This window comes from Tachypleus tridentatus, chromosome 6, assembly GCF_004210375.1.
Source record: "Tachypleus tridentatus isolate NWPU-2018 chromosome 6, ASM421037v1, whole genome shotgun sequence".
In the NCBI taxonomy this organism is placed as follows: domain Eukaryota; kingdom Metazoa; phylum Arthropoda; class Merostomata; order Xiphosura; family Limulidae; genus Tachypleus; species Tachypleus tridentatus.
Window position 1 is genome coordinate 153780747 of NC_134830.1, and position 23531 is coordinate 153804277.

At 34.5% G+C, this 23531-nt stretch overlaps 2 protein-coding genes across 13 annotated transcripts in view; one reads left to right on the forward strand and one right to left on the reverse strand.

Annotated features, from left to right (window-relative positions):
* Positions 1–23531, reverse strand: part of LOC143254156 (prolyl 4-hydroxylase subunit alpha-1-like) — a 43836-nt gene that overhangs the window by 9372 nt on the left and 10933 nt on the right. For 2 of the 12 annotated variants that reach the window (XR_013030033.1, XM_076508964.1), the window contains exon 7: positions 6556–6610. The exons of 1 other annotated variant lie outside the window; for it this stretch is intronic. Coding sequence is in view for 1 of the 11 variants with exons in the window: in XM_076508964.1 (XP_076365079.1) it covers positions 6560–6610 (51 nt within the window). In the remaining 10 variants the exon portion in view is untranslated. Of the gene's footprint in view, positions 1–567; positions 689–5152; positions 5363–5796; positions 5919–6555; positions 6611–23531 lie in introns of all 12 variants that reach the window. 9 more of the 12 variants (XR_013030032.1, XR_013030029.1, XR_013030036.1 and 6 more) reach the window with 9 other exon arrangements.
* LOC143254161 (dynein axonemal heavy chain 7-like) overlaps positions 1–23531 on the forward strand; it is a 35438-nt gene that overhangs the window by 5883 nt on the left and 6024 nt on the right. The window contains exons 3-4 of the mRNA XM_076508968.1: positions 3281–3398; positions 6871–6956. Of these exons, the coding sequence (XP_076365083.1) occupies positions 3302–3398; positions 6871–6956 (183 nt within the window). The 5' untranslated portion in view covers positions 3281–3301. The remainder of the gene's footprint in view (positions 1–3280; positions 3399–6870; positions 6957–23531) is intronic.

Genomic DNA, 23531 nt, shown 5'->3' on the forward strand with positions numbered 1-23531 from the left:
GATGAAGATGACTACTGTTTTTCACGTGTTCTCTTTACCAGATTATTTTGTACCTATAATAAAAAGACAAAAACCAAACAAGTTGTAAGAAGGTCTCCCTTCTGCTGTCCTTTATTTTGTTATAGTATTTCACATGCCAACTTTGTTCACCATTCATTTTAAAATCACAAAGATAAAACCCATTTCCAAAATGCATACTACCTCTGTATATTAGCAGATATAGGTGTGGAAATTAATGTGATCTCCTTTACATATCTAAGAATAGTTATTTTGTATTACACTACTTCCACAGATTATAAAAGTAAGATTTTATTCTAATATAGCATTATACTAAGAAGTGCAAAGCAAATATATAAAGGAGTTCATGCAATTTCATTTTCAGTGACTTCTATTGAAAAATATAACTTAAAGCTGATCCTTTTAATTGTTGATAACAACAAACATCTTGACTGTTGTGTGTAACAACATAACTAAATGGCATAATCTGAGTATCTACACTTAATATATGCATAAATTTTATTACACTATTTATGCAATAATTTTATTACAAACTCCAAATGGACATACCCAAAATATCTCTTGGTACTCTGTGTTTGGGGAATGATCAAATCAAATCAAATTGTATTCTTCCCATATCGATTTTAGACTTTAATCTTCCTATTTACTCATTCTGTATTTCTATGTTTTGCTGGAAAAATGTAACACACATTCAACAAGCTTTGTCCATCATCAATCATTATTATATGTTTGTATAAGATTCATACTCAGAGAAATTTGCTCCAGAACACTGGTGGAATTAAATTGGACAATTAAGAAAGTCTGTCTCTTAGTGTTTTTAGTATATTGTGGCATGAGAAAGATAATTCACCTAATTTCATTAAAATGCCTTAAGATTTAATGTCTTAATTTTTACACATGAAGTAGAATCTAACAGCTGTCTTACTTTTTATTGGATATTAACGTGAAAGGAGAAAACAATAAAGTGACCATCTCTATACAGGAAACCTTGTGCTACTACTTTACCATCACACATAAGATCTAATCAACATCTGTCACATAAAAATCCTTCTACTTTGCCTATGCAAACTATGCTCTACAACTTTGTATCCACAAAGAAGACATACAAATTGACTGGAACTACTTAAGGAATCTAACACTATCTAGAGGTTTCAATACCATTATCATAGATAGAGCTTTTATTAAACTCCAAAGCCATAAGAAACTCTAACCTTTCCCCTTTCAATGGTGTAAAGCATAACAAAGTTATTTCATTTTCTTTTGTGCCAAACATTGCTAATGAGATTACCAATCTATTTAATAACTTGAACATTGATATACAATGCTTTGAATACAAACTCTATTCAAACCTTCACTTAACATTAACTATCTAATTTGAAATAACCAGTACTAAAGGAACAAAAGTAAAACGTATACAGTTTTTCATGCAAACATGAGAAGAAATATACAGTAAAATTTTATTTGAAATAAGGACTAAAGTCACTAAGATCACATGCACAAAAGTGAGTTCCATACATGTGTTTGGATATGTCATCAGTTTGAATCAGGTCACACAAAATGCTTTCAGACAAAATTTTTCTCCTACACCAACCCAAAAGGCAAGATACCCTTTCATTAAACACTGATAATGGTTTGAGCAACATCAATTTTATTTGGCAAAATGACCCAGCATGGCCAGGTGGGTTAAGGCATTTGACTCATAATCTGAGGGTTGGGGTTTGAATCCCCATTGCACCAAACATGCTTGCACTTTCAGTCGAGAGGGCGTTATAATGTTGCAATCAATCCCACTATTTGTTGGTAAAAGAGTAGCCCAAGAGTTGGCAGTGGGTGGTGATGACTAGCTGCCTTCCCTCTAGTCTTACACTGCTAAATAAGGGATGGCTAGCGCAGATAGCCCTTGTGTAGCTTTGAGTGAAATTCAAAAACAAACAAACAAATCTGGCAAAATTTATTTACCACTTTTACATTTCACCAGCATTTATCTTTGTCTATAATCCTCTCACCATGTGACATAATTTTTGTTACATTAAATCCATGTGGTTTTAATTTCTGTGCTTATTTATGAACCCTATATTGCTTAGCTAGAGATCATACCTGAAGAGGGGAGTCCAGTATTCTGTCAAAGTTTGTAGTATGTTCTAAAATAAATCATTTTATTATGCTTATAAATTGTTGTTTGCCATCTTGTTATTATTGCACATCTGTCTGATTATAAGAAACATACATAGAATGCACAGACTTTTCATTGTGTTTGTTTTGGAATTAAAATATTGTTAATATTAATCCTAGTATGTGACAGGCTTTTATAACAACTTAAAGTTGACAAAAACTGGTGAAATAGTGTAAGTAATGATTATTTATTTGTATAAGTTTCAGCAACACCAAATATTTTATATGATCTGATGTTTTAAATGTTGACATAAAAATTAGTTAAATCAAATAATGTATCATAAATTTAAAGTCTTAGTATACTAATGTATGCTTTAGGATTGTGATGAAACAAAAACAACATTACGAGGTTGGACTAGAGAAACTGGCTCATGCTGCAAGCCAGGTATCTCTAATGCAGACTGAACTTACTGAACTCCAACCACAACTGGTAATTGCTAGTCAAATAGTTGATGAGATCATGATTGTGGTAGCGAAAGAATCAGCAGAAGTTGCTGAAGTGGAGCGAACTGTTAAAGTTGATGAGGCTATTTCCAATGAGCAGGCTGTAGCTGCTCAGGCCATTAAAAAATGAATGTGATACTGACTTAGCAGAAGCTGTGCCAGTATTAGAAGCTGCTTTGGCAGCACTCAACACTTTAACCCCAGCTGTAAGTCTTTCTTGAATATTTTGCCTATTCAGTTACTTTGTCATAACACATTCATATTAAGTTCTAATATATTATTATATGTAGATTTAATATTATCTAACCATTTGTCAGTATTTCTATTTGTGTTATGAACAGAACAGATTCTGCATTTTGATAGTTTTATACACGTATTTCATCTGAACTCTTGATTTTAAGTACTCTTTACTTTTAATTATTGTTAATTATAGAGAATTATTCATACATCATGCATTTTGTTTTTAAAAAATTATTATATGCTATTAAAGTTAATATATGTTAATGTATTATTTTGTTTATTTTACAAAAACTACTTATTTTCTGTAATTTTTATTTTTACATATTTTTGATCATATCATAGTAATGTTGAATACGACCTTTTATCTTAGATTTTATATCCCTTTTAAATTTATTTTATTTTTTAGGATATTACTATTGTGAAAACTATGAAGAGTCCTCCTGCAGGGGTTAAACTTGTCATGGAAGCAATTTGTATCCTCAAAGGTATCAAGCCAGATCGTATTCCTGACCCTTCTGGAAGTGGTATGTGCCAAGAGCAATATATATATATATATTTTAAGGGATGTATAATCTAAATGCTTTTTTTTAGTCTTGTAGAAATTTCTAATATCTGTAGAATTTTGCATCCAAATATGAACGCAAGCAACAATACTCAGAACCTTTGTAAGCAGTATGTGTTTGTTGATCTTTGTAGCCTATAAGTTAATCCAGACCTTCAGAAATAGTATTAAATGAAACATTTTCGTAAATTTTTCTAGAAATGGTAGTTTATTGACTGAAACTCTGTCCTGAAAGGGACCAATTCAGACTGTATACAAAAAAAGTTTTGAAAATTTATTTTGTCAAAATTTTATTGTGTGAAAAATATCAAACCAAATGATATTTTGAAAGTAGAAACATTTGTAGAAGTTGCATTCGTAACAGGTATTATTTAATATTTCTTCTCAAAGTATTTTGAAAATGAACAGTACCTAAAGTAATTTTGTACAAAAAAAATTAGTCTAGATCTTTCTAATAGTTGTAGTTATTTGTTGCAAGTTGCAACTGAACATAACTCATGGGTGAAAAATTGCACATATGAGATTTTTGAAAATTCTTTGTATATTGGTATAATAGTTAGGTTAGAAGTATGCAATTTGAGACTTGAAGCCTGATAGCTTAGATAATAGAACACTGTTATATAGTATTATTGTGAGTAAGCATCATGGATTTAAGCCCCAGTCAGTACAGATTTCTTAATATCCAGATAATCCTACCCATGTGGATAATCTAAACTGATTCTTTATATTTTTATTATGACTTACACTAATTTATTGTTTGTGCTAATTTGGATAAGTAGTCAAATAAGTGTATCCATAAAATCTATGAAATGATATAAAACATGGAAATGGATAGTGGTCAGGATGAGAGTTAGCTCAACAGGCCATTAGAACTTTAAATTATGTACACCAGTGCCCTTTCTAGGCTACACAGCCACACAACAACCGATCAAGTGCTGATAACTTCATTATTACAGCTACACACATCCATAAATTATGTACAGCAGTGCCCTTTCTAGGCTACACAGCCACACAACAACCGATCAAGTGCTGATAACTTCATTATTACAGCTACACACATCCATAAATTATGTACAGCAGTGCCCTTTCTAGGCTACACAGCCACACAACAACTGATCAAGTGCTGATAACTTCATTATTACAGCTGCACACATCCATATTGATAGCCTTAATGATGTTAGCAACTGACAGGCCTAAAGCCCAAATGACCATTCTAAAAATACCCCTCCAAATAAAAAGCTGGTAGTGTACATCCTCACATTGCCTTGTTACTGGTGCACGTTAACTGAAAAAATTGAAAGGAAAATTTATATATTGTGTTTCCTTTTTTAACATTATTTGTGTAATGACTGAATCACAAGTTCTGAAAATATCTGTAAATATATTAGCAAAAAGTTTGAATTTCTTCTTGTTCTTTCTGCTTCTATTTTATATTACATGATATCTCAAAAACCAAAATAATGGTGTGAACCAATTTTGTTGAGGTAGCATAATTTCAAGTAGTGTTCACTTTCAGAAGTGTTATTAAATAGTAGTAATTAAAAGCCCCGTGAGGCACAGTGGTATGGTTGTGGACTTATGATGCTAGAAACAGGATTTTGATACTCATTGTGGGCAGAACACAGATAGCCCTTTATGTATCATTGTATTTAACTATAAACAAACAAACAATTAAAAAATAATTCATAATGTTAATGTAAACAGTGTTATCATTACCCCTTGGCCCAGCATGGCCAGGTGGGTTAAGGTGTTTGACTCGTAATCTGAGGGTCGCAGGTTTGAATACTGGTTGCACCAAACATGCTCACCCTTTCAGCTGTGGGGGTGTTATAACATGATAGTCAATCCCACTATTCATTGGTAAGAGAGTAGCCCAAGCGTTGGTGGTTGGTGGTGATGACTAGCTGCCTTCCTTCTAGTCTTACACTGCACGAAATTCAAAAACAAACAAACAACAATAATTACCCCTTGATGTTAGCTTTCTTACAGAAATATGGTGTTCCTTTAAAGAGCTTAAGTACAGAATAAAACTGGAATTTCTACCCAACAATAGAATAACAATAAAATATTAAAGTTGGAACCTCATTGTATTTAGAATCTAGTTATAAACACAACCTTCCTATGTCTATTGAATCATTGCATTAAAAAACAAGGAAACAACTAAAGAAAACATTTTTGAAAAAGGAAATAATTGTAGAAATGGTGAATACTAATCTTCAAAAACATTGCAAACAAGATAGTAGGGTTTATATTATCCTTACATAATAGCATAAGCACATGGTGTATTAGAATGTTAACAGACAAAATAGGTTGTATTAAGCTCAACTGCAATTGAATCATTATATACAATAGCAGATTACCTGTGGCACCAGTGCTCACTTGGGGTGTCAGTAGTTAGTAAGGATGACAGTACATGGCAGCTATGAGTCATTTGCAGTCTTGTATAGCAATCTCTGTTGAATTCTTATTGTTTTCTTCTTGTCTAAAGACAAAAAATTTGCCAGATATTCCATAAACATCGAATCTGTGTGTAACTTCTTCACCTTCATTTTGCTCTACTATGCACAGTAATAAATTCAGCTGCTCGGTTGTTTTCTGTACATTCGAGTGGATAAAAATAAAGTTCTCTGTGATGGGAAACTGAGGTGAAACAGAAAAATTATGACCCCTAATGCAAATCTTGCACACAGGATAAAAAGTTTGTAAAGTTGGGGAATGCAGATCACATAATAAAAAAGTTTTTCCAGAATCACACATATAAGCAAGAGTTTCAGTACTGTCTGATATTGCTGTACATTAATTCTTCCCTATGCTGTCATGGAGGGATATGCCATCACTACTATTTTGTTTTCATTGTTTTTAAAGATTAGTTTTAGCCATTTTTACATGTACTTCCTTTTTAGGTTTTTTTCTATATTTGTAACCTGATTACTTGATGCTTTATTACAACTCAGCAATCTCCACAATTTTGCAAAATGTATGTTTACTACCAAATTCAATTTAACGCCATGTAATTTATTGAGTTTAATTGAACTTAGATTCACAGAAGAGGTTAAAAGCAGTTTATCAGGATTTTTCCATGAGATAATTATATGTGTTTAGTTGAATTTATTACTTACAATGTTAAAGTCCTGGGATTGATTTCCCATGGTAGACACAACATGTGGGTTTGTGCTGGAAAAAACAAACAAACTCAGAAATAATCTGATTCAGTACTGATGCAACACTGATTAGATTTAATTTATTTTTCATGTTTATTTTGTTCACTGGTTATGGCATATAGGATATTCCATAAATAATTTAATATAGTGTTTAATACATTTTGAAAAATAAAAAAATATGTATTATTATAAGAATTTGTTCTACTTTGAAAATTAATTAATTTGTTTTAAGTTTATTTATCATTTAATCTTCTCAAATGTTTCCTTTCATAGGCAAAATGGTAGAAGATTTCTGGGGACCTTCTAAGCGTCTTCTTGGAGATATGAAGTTTTTAGAAAGCTTAACAAACTATGATAAAGTAGGCAAACAAGCAATAGATCTGTAATAATTTACATAACTTAAGTTTTTAACTCACAGCTTTTGATATTTTATATTAATAAACGTTTTTAAATATAACTTTACATATGTGATATAGCAAGTTTTAGTAATGTTTTATAAACAGTTAAAATGTAAGGAATTCCTTTAGTTCCAAATTATGATTTATATAAAAATTGAGTTTGGTTACTGAAATATTTCAGCAGCTGTTTTGGTTCATTTGTCAGTTCAGATAGTTTTTGTACTGGTTGTGTGATCTTGTGTACGAGTAATAATTTTTATACCTGTGGTGTTTTTAAACTTTAAAAACAATGTTTGTAGGTATATTGTTATTAGTGTAAAGAAAGCATTTTGGTTTATCATTTGTATTATAATGGTAACAGAGATGGTAGGCTATATTAGCCATATTGTTTTGCCTGTTAAAAAGTAGTAGTTTCTGTATTGCTAGTAAAAATTATGTTTTACTTTATAGGACAACATCTCTGCTAAATCAATCAAAGCTATTAGAGATAAGTACACTTCAAATGCTGACTTTGACCCAGAGAAAATAAAAACAGCTTTCACTGCTGCAGAGGGATTGTGTAGATGGGTGATAGCTATGGAAGTCTCTGACAGGTTAGTGAATACAAGGGAAAGCAGTATTAATTACTTCAGAAGGACTACTAAGGTGAGGGTGTAATTTTAAAGTCTTGTAACAAGTTAATTAACAGAAGTAGATGCTTCTATAGAGGGACTGTGAATATGAATGACATCTTTGAAAGCTTATAACAGGTATTTTAAAATAAACAGTTTCACCTGTTCTAAACAAATATTGTACTGATTTGCATAATCATTACTGTTTGGATATATATCTCTTTGGCTAATTTTTTGGGTGTGGCAGCTTGTTATTTTTACTTATTTTATGTTACTTAGTTTGAAAGTTCCTCTTTCTTTGCTACTATTCACATCTAATTCCACAGTAGATGTGAGTTGAAACATGTTATTGTTGAGCAGGTACTTTTTTATTCTCATGTTATTCAGTTTAGGTTTTTACTTTTGTGTTGTTTGTCTTTTTGGGTTTTTTGGGGTGTGTTTTTATGATTCAGTCTGACAATTCCACTGTCATGAGCTAAGTAAGAGGGAACCATGTCCAGATCTCTGTGTTTTCAGGCTGGGGATATCTTGTACTAAACCAACTACTATGACATGAAAGTTCTAGTGTTTCATATTCCCAAAATTATGAAACCTGTGTCTAACTATTTATCCCATTCTGACCAGGTTTTTTCTCTGAGTGGTGGTCTCTTCATCCTCAGGTATTTCTGTAGGTGTGTTCTCAACTGAGAGTACTGTCTCACTCTCTAAATATATATATATACATTCACCACTCACTTCTTTCTTTTTGATTTCTCTCACCTTATAACTCTGGGAGGATGCTTTCAGTCACTATTGGAGAGGTCTTCACCTATGTGCCTACCTTCTGACCAGAATTCTCTCCAAAGTTATTTCTCTTATCCTGACCACTCCTTGTTATATTCTGCTGGTTGCATCATATTGGCTAGCATAGACATGTTTCCTTCTGCTTTGGCTCTTATTGGAGCAACAGCCTCTGCCCTTCCATCTGTCCTGAGTGCTCCTCCAGAAACTGCTCTAGGAGGTATTTCATACCAACATCACCAAACTCCATCTCCATGTGTGCCTTTTATCTGATATTTTTGCCTTATTCAGGGACTTAATCTCATGTAGCCATCTGCCACCTTCCTTTCTTCTGCTTGATTAGAATCTCAGTGTCCACATTTGTGCCCTATCCAGTTCTCCCTTTTAAGTCATTGCAATATGTTCCTTGTATCATCTTTTCCTTAAGACCTATTTTCTCTTTTTCTTGGCATACATTCATCATTTTTCCCAGTATTTATGGCATTAATGTTTTCCACTTTCTTTACTTTTCCTTGTATGTTATCTTCTATCCTGATTAGACCTACCTTCCCAAGACATAGGATGCCCAAGAAGGTTTTTTCTCCTAACTCCTTACCTCTCATTTTCCACCTGTTCTCCTCTTCGTATCTGGACTGACTGCTGTGTCCAATTTCTTCTCTTCTATGTTATGTGGTTTGTACTGCTTCATTTCATGAGTCTTGCAATGGAATTTCTTTGTTTTCTGTGATCTGTCACCTATTATGCTTACTGGTTGGTTTCATTAACTCATACGACTGGTATATTCTGATGTGTTCATGGAAGATCACTCTTGACATAAAGTTTTTCTCACCAAATTTGTCATTTAACTGGTTCTTTAGCTGCTTGAAACTACTGTCCCTTAGAGAAGATTATTCAGGCTGGTATGCAGACAACTCCAAATACATTTGTCACACATTATTTGCACATCCTAGCTATGTCGTTTTTGGGCATTTATCGTTTTCTTAAGACAATGTATTAATAACTTTTACTTTATTTTGTTGATATACATTATATTTCAGGGCCCAACCTGGTGATAGATGTTGCCTGGTCAAGTATGCTTATTATTATATCAGCACTAAATCTGTATACTCCTATAATGCTCATTGTTAGATGGTGTGTTTTTGTAAGACAACTGTGCACTTGTGTAGTGGTGTGTGTGTATATACATAATTGTTTTAATCACTATTTCACATATAAAGGACCATCACTCACAGACGCCATGAGCAAAGCAGACTGGTATTTTTGTCCATCTATACTGATCCATGATTCTTACAATCAGGATCTTTCTGCTTTTCAAAATATATAGGAAATCTCACACACTCATTGCACTGTCTCCAGTGTATTATTCCTCCAGACTGCCCAGTGCACATTCCCCTACCCCCTCTTCTACTGGAGCATTGAGAGTCCTTTCCATTTCCAGTTCCCAGTAGCTGGAGTCATGGACCATGGAAGTTTCCTCCTGAATGGGACTTTTTCAATGAAATAAATCAAACTTCACAGCTCACATGTACTCACTTGGTAAGAAGAGGGCTATTGTCAATATAATTATTGATTATTCAGCAACATAATGTTCTGGATCCAAGGCACTTCCTCTGATGTGTTTTACCATGCTTGCTTATCTCGAAATCAATTTCTTATGCAAGGCATTTGCACTGGATGTTTCTGCATGGACAGACCACATTTGGCCTAATACAATGTATCCAAGGTGCTTATTCCTGTAATTTTCAGAAAATGACAGCACTTTGCATAATCTGATGTATCCTGAGGCTTTTTCCCTTAGCCACTTATATCACATTATCAGCCACCTTACTGTGACTAACTGTCACTATGTTCACTGCTAACACTTGTTACATATATAGACAACTTATGCATTATCTATTAACAATTGGCTGATTCTGAATTACTTAACAACTTTTTGTCAAACTACTTGTACAAGGTGCTTCTCATGGAATTTTTTGTTTTTTTGTTGTTTTGGTGAGGAAGATTGATTTTGTTGCTCACAATAACAAAGTGTTTCTACTTAATGTTTTGCTCAGTTAGACAGCAACTGACGTGCTCCAGTGTGCCCCAACACTCTACCCTTGGCACATATTTATTTGGGCCCGTTATCAATTACAAACTAGACATTCCATTTTTGTCTTTACTCTTCTGTTTCACGTCATAGTTATACAGCATTTCTTCACAGGATGAAGATACACATCTCTTTCTTGAAGATATGATGCTTGCCTATTACATATTGCCTCATAGGTATTACTCTGTTCATTACTAGGAGAAGTTCTAGAAACAGTTCTATACCCCACATATGTGCCTTCTTTTTATCACATGTTACACATTCTTTTAAGGCAGTTGCTATCTGCTCAATGACAGTATTCATACTGTCACACCTTTACTAACCTCTCCACCTTTGCAGTATGGAATTCTGTCTTTGGGTGAGTGGAGGTAGTACTTATTCAGAAACTAACATTTTCTTACATTGAAAATGTATTTCCAATATGTACTTTACCTCCTCTTACCCATTTCCAATCTTTCCTTTCAACTGATATGCTGGTTTTTTATTTGTATTTGCCAATTCTCAAAAGGATTGTGCTAGAATAGTTAATCAGGTTTACAAGTCCCATAGTAGTTTTGTGGTAGAAACATAAATCATTTCCTATAAATAGTAGTGATTCATAAATTGGACTGTTTTGTTTTTGTATTTATGTAAAATAATTTAACAAATTAAACTTTGTAAATTTAACACATCATAAATATACTATGGTGTTTTAAAATAACTCATAAATTTGACTTTGCAACAACTCTCATATTACCTCTGTCACTCGCTTTAACACATTTTATTACATTCCTTTATTTTTCTTTTCTGAATTTGTTATATTTGATAACGGCTTTACAGGCTGAATATTAGAAAAGACAGAAACTCAATACATTTCTGTTGTCAGAATCAAGAATTCTGATGTTATGTGACATTTATTTGCTATGTTTCAAACTTGAAGTCCATTTCATAACTTTATATATAGTTAAAAGAATGTATAATCATAAATATTATACCTAATTTGAAATATTTTGAGCAGCAGGAATGCTGGTTCTTCAGTATCAACCCTGATGGAGAAGATTTATTTCTGAATGTAGAATTAGGATCATTTATGTATACCTGACTTTAGTCCAAATTTCCTTACAACCCAATCAACCAGTGTGAGGAACCAGAAGCCACTCCTGCCATTAACAATTTAGTTGTCTTTAACATACTTTGAAAATATATCTTTGTAATTAGTTTTAACTTTATCAGCTAAATAAGCCCATTTGAGCTTCCTAATTTTTTTTGAAGAAAATCTGTAGCTTTTCTCTAGTTCTACAAATTTTTTAACATATCTGTCAATTTAAATATCTTAAAGTCACTTAACATCATGGAATTTATCCCTGATTTTCTCTTTTATATCTTTAGTAAACTAGTTAAATTTGATCTTTCCTGTTATCCTTTTGCTTTTTTGGCTTAATCTATTTTTTTCACGAATGATAAATCTTGCATCAAGGTCTCAGAAGAACAAAGATCTCATTTCTTGTTTCTCTCAAAGTATAGCAAAACATTACACTTAACTATTTAGTGATCACTTTTCTCTAAATACTCCTCCACTTCAACTCATAGAAGCATTTCCTCTTTAAAGATTAACAGTTAATAAATCCAAAATAGAATACCTTTTTGCTTGTTTGCTGACTGACTATTGGGTATAGAAAACCATCTTGAATCATTTCAAGAAGTCTCTCTCTTTCATTACTTGACTTTACACAGTCTCAATCAATGTGTCTAAAATTATTCTCCTATTACAATTGCATCAATATTTGTACCAGTAAAATCCTTGATGTTATTATACAGTTTATCATCGACCTCACATACATGAGGTCAGTAATAAACTGTATAATGTTCACTCCCTTAACAATAATCCAATTAAAACCTTCCTACACTTGCAACCTTTAATTGTAACTTCCATTCTAAAGTTTTCAACTTAATAATCCACAGTTTACTTCTTAGGTAAATAGTCTCTCAACCCCCTTTTCTTTAAAAAGCCTTTCACTGTTAAATAATTTGACCTCTTATCTATTTATGAAGCACTACTTGACAAAAGTTTTATGTCCACTTGTAACTTGTGAATCACTGGACTGATTGTCACCAAATCTGGCCTGTACCTTTAGGCACCTCAAATAGTTAGCATTTGGATCTCTCCCTTGGGACCTTATGTCTTTCCTGTACATTTGTTCACTTATAGCTGGCAAACTATTAAACATTTTGTCACCAAACCTAACAGGTACCCTTAGAGCAGTTGGATCTGATGTACTATTCTATCCCAAGGGATCCCTATTGTCTTCCATTTGCTTTGAATGGATACATTACATCAGCTAGTTTCAAAATGATTCCTATTATCAATATTTTTCAAGCTTAACAAAATTCCCATGTTTCCTATTATACCACATTCTCCAATTTCAACTACAACTTTGAACTTATCCATCTTGTTCCTAATATTCCTGATATTAGAATAATAGCAGCTAAACAAATTGTTGAATTTACTATTTTTATTTTAAACAATGCTTTCAAGGGCCAAGACACTTAGGATTTGGGCTGTATGGTAGACATTAATATGTAACATTATTCCACAATGAGTTAAAACCATATTTTTAGTGTTTTCAGGTTTAACTAAAATTCCAAACAGAATTTTAATGAAAAATTCACAGATTTACCAGCACTGTTGTAAGTTTTTGACTCTCATAGTACACAGTATTCAACTTAATTCTTTTTGGTGAATGTCCACCTTGGAAGATGTATGTATAGTATTGCATTGTTGACTAACTTTCTCAGCCTATTTTCTAAGATCAAGCATAGTTTGTTTTATTCTTCTCTATTTTTTTCCATTATTTGTTTTCAGAGTACATAAAGGCCTTCATCTTGGCATTAGTGGGATAATCCTCATCACCTTGGTTAATGGTACTCTATTGGTTTCAGTGCAGTTGGACAAATCATTCTGTAGGTTCTAGCTGAAACCCAGTCTTCAGTCAATGAAAGTGCCATGCAGCTGTTTAAAAATCTTCTTCTTCAATCTCTATTTCACTTCTTTGAATGCCCCTGACTAACATATCAGAGCGAGTATAACTTTTCTCTGGTAGAGAATGTTGCACATCGTTGACAGATGAGAATACTTTTGTATCGTCATATATGTTAAAAAAATGTCATTTCCTATTATGTACATTAGACCTTTAGCATCTCTTTGAAGTAACATGGTGCATAGAATCCTTATTATAGTCATACAGAATGCAAGCAAATAATTGTTCTTATCAAGAGGTCTGAAACATTCAGTCCATCAAACTTCTTAATTTGGAAAGTTTGACATTGCTCTGGATTTGATACCAAAAAAAAAACTTTCAAAATGAATAGACATCATTCCTGTGCCCTGTTGAAGTACTACAATAATACCTTGCTTTTACACAAGAGTTCGTGGATAATCTGCTTCATTTCTTTGGTATCATGAAATCCAAGGGATCTTTAGAAATAATGCTAGACTTTTCATCTTTATCACTCCAGAATGGAATAGTATAATCAATCCTTCCTCTTCTTTTTGCTTTCTGCCTTTAATTTTCTCTGCAGCTGTTTCCCACTTTCTTTTCTTGCCATTTTGATCTCCAAGCCTAAACTGTTGCATCCACACTGACATCGAGAACATTTCCTACAAGTATCATACGTATGCCCTTTGCACTTACAAGCCATTTTCTTCTTTTCCTGTATTAATATTGTTTTATCAATACAAGATCAGTACAATATGTGATTTATGGGTGTGACAATTATCTGCTTTTTGTCCAATCAGGTTTTTGTAGGTGTTAGCCAATGAACAAATGATCCAGGATGACTTCAAAAATTAAGTTATGCAAAATGCTGGTTGCCTAGTGCATGGAATCACTGTCAAATTTACCAAATTTGTTTTTAATACGTATTTATCTTGTTATACTCTAAACTTCATGTATACAAATTTCACATTGCCCTAGTTAGCTTATTTGCTACTATACAAAAGGGTCTTGTAGAGTTGAGTCATAGGATGAAGAACAGATCAGGTTGGCAGCAGTTCCTGATAGCAGCAACATGTGACTTTGGATATGAGAGTAACTGACTGAATATCTTTACAAACATCTTTAGAAGTTCACCAGACATCCTACTAACTAACCTACCTGAGTGAATCTCATCTTTAATATATAATCTCTCCCTTATCGTGAAAACTATCTCACAGCTCCAGATAGCTTATCTGTTGGCCTAAGTGTCCACTTCCACTTGACAATCTTTCACTTAAACTTTGGATCTTACTCAATAATTTATTTCAGTATCTGGCTTGAAGGAGCATTCCTTAAACCTCAGATGTGTATTTCTATCCTTAAATCTCTGATGGCATTCTTTATACTTTTTAAGCATTTCCTCTCTCTTGTCTTGTTTTCATTATCATTTTCTCCTACATGCACTACAAAAAGAGGATATTTCTTGGTACCCACAAGTAAATTATCAACATGCTTCATAATGTCTTGTACTTTAGTATCTGGCAAACAAATTCTAAAACATACTCCCTTCACTGACATTTATAGCAGTTATTGGACCTTTAGGATTTCTTCCTTTGCCCATCTAAGCATTGGTCCATTATTTGAATGAGGGTCTCATTTACAGTACCAGAATAGAAGGATCATTGATGTAACTGGAAAGTATTACAAGACAAATATCTTTATGGGCAATTGAGTGCATTATAAAAGATTGGAACAAGTGTAAAAAATTCAGACCTTTCACTTTGAGACATGGTTTTCACATATAAATTCCCTATTTACTATTTTTAGAATAGAAGCTAACTGGACTTCCTATATTCCATCATTGTTATCTAGTGTCATTCTCAGATGAAGATACATATTTGGTCTGGGAGTTTTTGAAACTCCTTTTGCTGTTAATCCAGAACATCCTGGAAAAAATGTAGTTTCGTTTTTTTTTGTTTGTTTTTGGTGGCATCACTTACTAGGTTGACTTCTCACAAGGTCAATTTGGATCAGTCACCTCCTGCTCCCTTTCTACAATTATTCAGTCAGGTCTGAGAGGTTCCAAGGCTTTCCCCAATTGCTTTTGTGTTTACTTTTTCTTTGATAGCAAAAAGATCTAAGAACAAATACTTAATTTTCCCTCAATCATCTGATATTGCTGTTCATGCATGTTGGTACAACATTGTTTGGCTTACAACCACCAGGAGGAGACATATATTTAGTTTCCCCAAAGACTTGACCTTATTTTGAGAATATGGAGTTTCAGAATGAAGTCTGTAATCACTTTGAAAAGATCACAAACCATGATACTCTCTTCTTCAGTATCTCCTAGAGTACCAACCTTTGTTAGCCTTGGATTGGACAGCCTAACCATGATACTCTCTTCTTCAGTATCTCCTAGAGTACCGACCTTTGTTAGCCTTGGATTGGACAGCCTAACCATGATATTATCTTCTTCAGTATCTCCTAGAGTACCAACCTTTGTTAGCCGTGGATTGGACAGCCTAACCATGATACTCTCTTCTTCAGTATCTCCTAGAGTACCAACCTTTGTTAGCCTTGGATTGGACAGCCTAACCATGATATTATCTTCTTCAGTATCTCCTAGAGTACCAACCTTTGTTAGCCGTGGATTGGACAGCCTAACCATGATACTCTCTTCTTCAGTATCTCCTAGAGTACCGACCTTTGTTAGCCTTGGATTGGACAGCCTAACCATGATATTATCTTCTTCAGTATCTCCTAGAGTACCAACCTTTGTTAGCCTTGGATTGGACAGCCTAACCATGATACTCTCTTCTTCAGTATCTCCTAGAGTACCAACCTTTGCCACTTCTTCTTTTGCTAACTCCTTTGAAGCAACCATAATCCGACATTCCACATCCAAACATTGTGAGCTCAAACTTCATGCATGGAAATTATGCAGTCCTTCACATGGCATTGGAGTTAAACTTCTAAAATTGCTTTGTATTTGTCTCAATTTCTCCATAAACCCCAATGATTTCTCACAAGGAAATTAAATCCACCTTAACAAAATGTGGCAACGATATCTCATTTTTTGATAAGACACCCTTATCATCTACCTTTTGGATACTTTGTTACTTCTGGCATCATCTCTTTAGTTGGTGAAACAGCAATTCTATATTCTCCTTTAAAAGCTATCAAAGTTAACTGTCTTATAAGAATCAATACATTTTCCACCTGGGTGTCTTTTTCAACACATTTTTAAGTTAGGTTCAGCCTACTACCACCTGGCATCATTTTATGGAATAGATAGTTGTGCTCTTACTCGTGTCTCCTTCTCTTACTGCACAGATGGTTTGCTCTCTTTTGTAGATATGAGCATCCTTTGAATATATAATTCCTTTGGAACAAGCACACATGCATTCTCTTCAGTGGGACCCAGCATGGCCAGGTGATTGTGGCACTTGACTTGCAATCTGAGGGTCATAGGTTCAAATTCTCGTACCACAAAGTATGCTCGCCCTTTCAGTCTTTGGGCATTACAATGTGATAGTTAGTCCAACTATTCTTTGATAAAATAGTTGCACAAGAGTTGGGAGTGGGTAGTGATGACTGCTGTCCCTGTAGTCTTTCACTGCTAAATTAGGGACAAATAACCTTTGCATAGCTTTGCACTATATCATCCTGTCTCCTAATGCAGAAGTGAAATATTAGATCTGGAGTGGTGGTTGGATAAAAAAATACTACAATAGATATTTCTATACCATCCCCTTATCCTGAGATTCATCTCTTTACAGATGCCTCACTTCATCAATGGGGAGCATTTATCAATAGTCGGGAATTCTAGGGTCAGTCTATGGATAGGTGACAAATCTTCCTTCCATATTAATATTTTAAAACTTCTTAGTGTCCAATGGGAAATGGCTGAAACTCCAGCTCCAATGAAGAGAAAAATTGTCATGATTCATTCCAACAATTCCAGAGTATTAATCTCATATTACCCATCAGGGGACACACATTCTTTGGACCTTTGTTTTCAAACTTTGAATATTCTCTACTTGGCTCATTCTCATCATATCAGCTCCTTAGCTTACCATGTTCCAGGAATAATGAATTTAATAACAAATCATCTGTCTCAGCCCAACTGAATGGATGGTATACTGTGAGATTTTCTGGTGATTTTGTTCACAGTGTGGGACAATGATAATTAATCTCATTGAATCTCTCAACTACAGGCATCTTGATTTCCCCAGACTTCATCCTCTGGCTTTTGCAATTTATGCATTAAATTAAGACTGGACCTCCACAATTCCTTCCCCATGATTCATCTGTTATCTGGAGTCATGGCTATGGTTTGATCCATTCCTTGTTGTTAGCCTTGGATTGGACAGCCTAACCATGATACTCTCTTCTTCAGTATCTCCTAGAGTACCAACCTTTGTTAGCCTTGGATTGGACAGCCTAACCATGATGTTCTCTTCTTCAGTATCTCCTAGAGTACCAACCTTTGTTAGCCTTGGATTGGACAGCCTAACCATGATGTTCTCTTCTTCAGTATCTCCTAGAGTACCAACCTTTGTTAGCCTTGGATTGGACAGCCTAACCATGATATTATCTTCTTCAGTACCTCCTAGAGTACCAACCTTTGTTAGCCTTGGATTGGACAGCCTAACCATGATATTATCTTCTTCAGTATCTCCTAGAGTACCAACCTTTGTTAGCCGTGGATTGGACAGCCTAACCATGATGTTCTCTTCTTCAGTATCTCCTAGAATACCAACCTTTGTTAGCCGTGGATTGGACAGCCTAACCATGATACTCTCTTCTTCAGTATCTCCTAGAGTACCGACCTTTGTTAGCCTTGGATTGGACAGCCTAACCATGATATTATCTTCTTCAGTATCTCCTAGAGTACCGACCTTTGTTAGCCTTGGATTGGACAGCCTAACCATGATATTATCTTCTTCAGTATCTCCTAGAGTACCAACCTTTGTTAGCCGTGGATTGGACAGCCTAACCATGATACTCTCTTCTTCAGTATCTCCTAGAGTACCAACCTTTGCCACTTCTTCTTTTGCTAACTCCTTTGAAGCAACCATAATCCGACATTCCACATCCAAACATTGTGAGCTCAAACTTCATACATGGAAATTATGCAGTCCTTCACATGGCATTGGAGTTAAACTTCTAAAATTGCTTTGTATTTGTCTTAATTTCTCCACAAACCCCAATGAGTTCTCACAAGGAAATTAAATCTACCTTAACAAGACGTGGCAACCATATCTCATTTTTTGATAAGACACTTTTATCATCTACCTTTTGGTATTATAAACATTGGAAATTATTTCATTCCTCAGTTATATCTTTAGTTCTCAAATCATTTAGCATACTTTATCCCAAAAAGCCTTTTCAATTTCCTAACTCAGCTAATATAGTATTACACGTTTTCTCTCCACATTCATTTGAGCTTTTACCCTCATCTGCTATGCGTCATATTTCCCCATAAAACGTACTTTTTGTTGCTGCTGGCCTGTGAATATCATAGCTTGGAGTCGTTTGCACAAGACTCTTTATCACTGTACTTCTGTTCTGCTATATATATATATATTAATAGGTACTTCCTTCCTGAGACTCTGGCAGCCAAGGAAGAGCATAAATCCTTCTCACCGATTACTTTGCCAAACACTTTTCACCTCTATGATTGTTCAGGCCCCAGTAGTTTGCTATGTCCTGTCAGAGCTCTGAGGCATAATGTGGATCCATTAACTCCATTCCTGACTTTTTATTCATTGGGATCCTTCAGTTTCCTGCTACTTATCCCTGATAGCCTTGATGAAGTAATTTCGCAAATTTTTATATATTGCTTATGCTGGACTTACTTTACAGCAAGGAAACTTCTTCAAGTCACATCTCATCAGATTTATCAAGTTTCTGTCTTTAGCTACCCATTTGAATTGCCCGCTGGAGGACATTATGTGAGCTGGTATGTGAATTATTCCCAAAACTCTTCTATTACATTATTTGCATGTTCTTCTGAAGGTTTTTGTCTACCCCTTGTGGCCATTTTACCACATCTGCTAGATTATAAGAAGTAATTTTTTATTCCTCTTGTTTCTTTATTTTTTCAAGTTCCCTTACTTCATTTTTTCCCACTGGATCTCACTATGTGACAAGTGTTGCCCAGACAGATACTTTTTCAAGCCAATTCCACACTAGCAACTACTATTTCTCTATACTTACTACTGATTGCAACAGGCTCTGTAGAAATGAAGTGTTCCATAAGACCACCTAGTAGTTCACCAGGTGATATTACCATACTATCCTGGACCTTCACTCATGGACTATCATGAGTAAAGTATAAGAGTATTCTTCCCTTCTATACCAGTGATCACACTGAATAAATCTAAGTCTGTTGACTTTTAAAAATCTGGGGAACTAGGTTCAACTATTGCACTTTTTACAGAGCACTATTCATCATGACACCCTCAGGCACATTATCTTGCAGATTCTACTAGTGAAGCCAGGAAGGTAGTCCTTACCACACACCCCTCTGTGTGGATTCCAGTACATGGTGAGGGACTTCTCAGGGAAGGTTCTGTTCTTTAAGTTTACCTCCTCTAGGGTCTAAACATCCACCCACGTGTTTGCCGTGCATGGCAACCCGTGAAGTAGAGGAGAGGATTCTGGTGGTTGAGGGGTCCAACCCTAACACACAACTTTGGCCTTGAATTACTGTAGACAGGCAGCCTTGAGTAAATTGGCTGCTCCACTCGGGCTAGGGTCAACCAAGCACCAGTGTTGGATGTCTTCAACAGGTGTTGTGGACATTGTATCTGATGCTGGTGTTTGGGTATAGTGCGCATGAAACCCTGGCATTGCTGCAGTGTCCTTTTTTGACATTGTAGTGTGTCTCCTCATAGGGCTCTATGGTAGGTGGGGTCAGTGGGTACCGAAATTTCTCTTTTTTTAATGTGGATATTCCAATTAAAAATCTTAATAAAATAGTGAAAAAACAGTCTATAGGTATATGACCACATCTTGAAGATTCTGAGCAGCAATTCTCACCATTTGTACCATCTGTTGTACCTCATTATTTATATTGCATTCATTTTCAAACAAACCTTCAGGGCATATGTCTCCCTTTTTCATTCAGAAGGGACTAGAGGAACCTGCTGGCTCTCCAAAGTCAGTAAAGAAGCTTCGATCTGGTGACATATTGGTGGAAACATCCACATCTCAACATAGTGAACTCTTCTTGCACTGAAAGGCAATTGCAGATACACCTATTGAAGTTACACCTCATGCTACTTTGAATTCATCACAAGGAGTTATTGTTGAGAGGGATTTGAAGAACATCCCCGAGTTAGAGATTCTCAGTGGTTTTTCCACCCTAGGAGTTTCTGCAGTGAGGTGTATGTCCACTCGAAAAGATGGAATTATGGTGCTGACCAATGTCCCATTCTCACATTTACGTCACCACGTCCACCTGCCACCATCAAGGTAGGTTATCTTAATTGCAGAGAGAAAGCATCCCAGATCATGATGGAACTTCCTCCACTGTGTCGTGCAGAAAATGTCTCCAGTGGGATATCCTAATCGTGCCAGTAACGTTGGAAGCCATCTGGACCATCCAGGTTAAGTTTTTCTCATCAGAAAACAAAACCTTCATCCACTTTTCTATGTACCATATTTGGTGCTTCTCAGCAAAATTTAATCGAGCTGTTTCATAGTGTGGAAGGAGGCGTGGCCTTTGAAAATGTTTACGGTTTTTGAAGCCTTTCTCTCGTAGTTGCCGTCTTCTTGTTCCTGAGCTGTATTCTGTGTCCCTGAGGGCCTTAATCTGGTTCGACGATCAACTGATGTCTTGGCAGACAACATTTTCTTGGGCCGACCACTTGAAATTCTCGTTCTGTATCCCTCAGGGTCTTTTAAGAAATTTGCAACAGCCGTTTTACTACGCCCAATCTCACCAACGATGGCACGTTGAAAGAGACCTTGCTTTCGCAGCTCAACAATTCTGCCACATTCAAACTCTCTCAACTTTTTAGCCTTTGTCATATTTTTACCCAATGTAACACAGGAGATGTTAGTGGAAGATGCTGACAACGCTAATGCTTGAACACAAATTACTAAATTTCGTTACATGTTTACTGATTAATGCTTCGTTTCATTTTTGCCTTAAACTTTTGACCAGCTAATATTTAGGCTAATTTCAAAAGTTTTTTATTTTTATTTTCCCTTTTATTATTTTCATCTTTCCAAGCTTTACTCAAATAAGTGGTTGAGTCTAACAACGTAAGATGCATATTTTTTTCTTTCTGTTCATTGGCCTTAAGATTTTGGCCAGCAGTGTATGTTTTAAATACATTCTATTGTGTGTAATATAAATCTTAATAATGTATTTACTTTTTAAAATAATGTTTATCTTTATTGGCTGACAGGGGACACTGCATTTATTACAGTAATTTTTTATGCCTAAAATGAAAATGTTCCAGATATTTGCATATTTGCAAAACTGCAACAGAGTAATATACTTACGAAGTACATAAATAAAATAATAATTTAAAATAGTATTGTTTGAACAGAAAGATTATTTCTTAAACATCATGAATATATTTGTTGGAAGGTACTTTAAGTCTAATTTGTGAACAAGATAATGTCTCTTTGGCACTCTTAGTTTTGCACATTTCAAAGTTTCAGTCCTTTCTTTTGGACGATAGCAATTAATTTATTTAATTGGGTGTACACTTGTGTCTTCATATTTAAAGTCAAAAAGTCTAAGAAAAAATGGAAATCTGTTCTACTTCAGGACGTACAAAAATGCTACATGAAAATAGTCCATTATACCCTCAAAGAGAGTTATCAAGCCACCTAACTCTAGGTGATGGATTTTTTACATCTACATATATCCATTTAATGGTTTATCTTTATCGTAAAATATCAAACCCTTTTTATGCTTTACAAGACCAATGTAAGAATATATGTAGTGCCGTTTTCATTCAGCAACAATTTTATTCTTGATGAAGAGAAACTTGAAATATAAATGTATCTCAGAATGGCTTCTATGGATGTTAACAGTTTTATTGATAAGGAGAGAACAACGTTTTGACCTTCCTTGGTCATCTTCAGGTTAAGAAAGAGAAAATTTGAATGTATCCGTTGACAGACACGTCATAGGGACGAGAGTATAAATGGGTACAGGATTGTAGAGGACGTTGTAGGTGGATGTTAGGTTATGTAGGTTCCTTTACATTGGTTTAATTTTAGTTTTAGTTGTTGTGTAAGTAGGCTTCTTTGATTTTACATTTGTTTATATTTGTATCCCTACTTAATATCTGGATGTTTTTTATGGTTATTTTGTGTTTATTTGATTTACAGTGTTCAAAAACGTGTGAAGGTATTTTGTGTTCTTTGAATCTATTTTCTATTTTTCTGCTTGTTTCTCAAATATAATGTCGTGGCAGTTATTGCATTGTATTTTATAAATTATGTTGTGTTTGTCAGTGTAGTTTTTACGTACTATGGACTTTAGTTTTGTACCTGGTGTTTCAATAAATTTGGTGTTTACCAGAATGTTGGGTTTTGTTATAATTTTTTTCCAAATGTTGGTTATTTTTTCGCTGATGTCAGTAACATATGGTATACAGCATAGTATTAATTATGCATTTTAAAATATAAACAAGCTGTTCACAAATATTCTTGTGTCCCAAACTAAATAATTGAATACAAACCGCTACAGTTTATCTGTTGAACACACTCGTAGTGACAACTCCAAGAACAGTAATTAACGCTCAATTTGGGAAATGTCATTTATTTGAAGAAAGAAGTAATTTATGCTTTATATGATGCTAGAAATCTGGTTTTGATACCTGTAGTGGGCAAAACAAAGGTATTTCATGTTGTAGCTTTATGCTTAAGAACAACAAATAAACAAAATTTACAGAAACTCCTGACTACACATAAGTTCGTGTACACAAATTACTGACCCGAGTCTTTTTAGGACTAAAAATAAAATGTACAATTCAATGAAGATGAAGTTTTTTAAAAAGTTAAAAAAACAATGGACATCAAAATCCAGAAGTGATTTAAAGAAAGATCTGTTTGGTTTTACTGTATC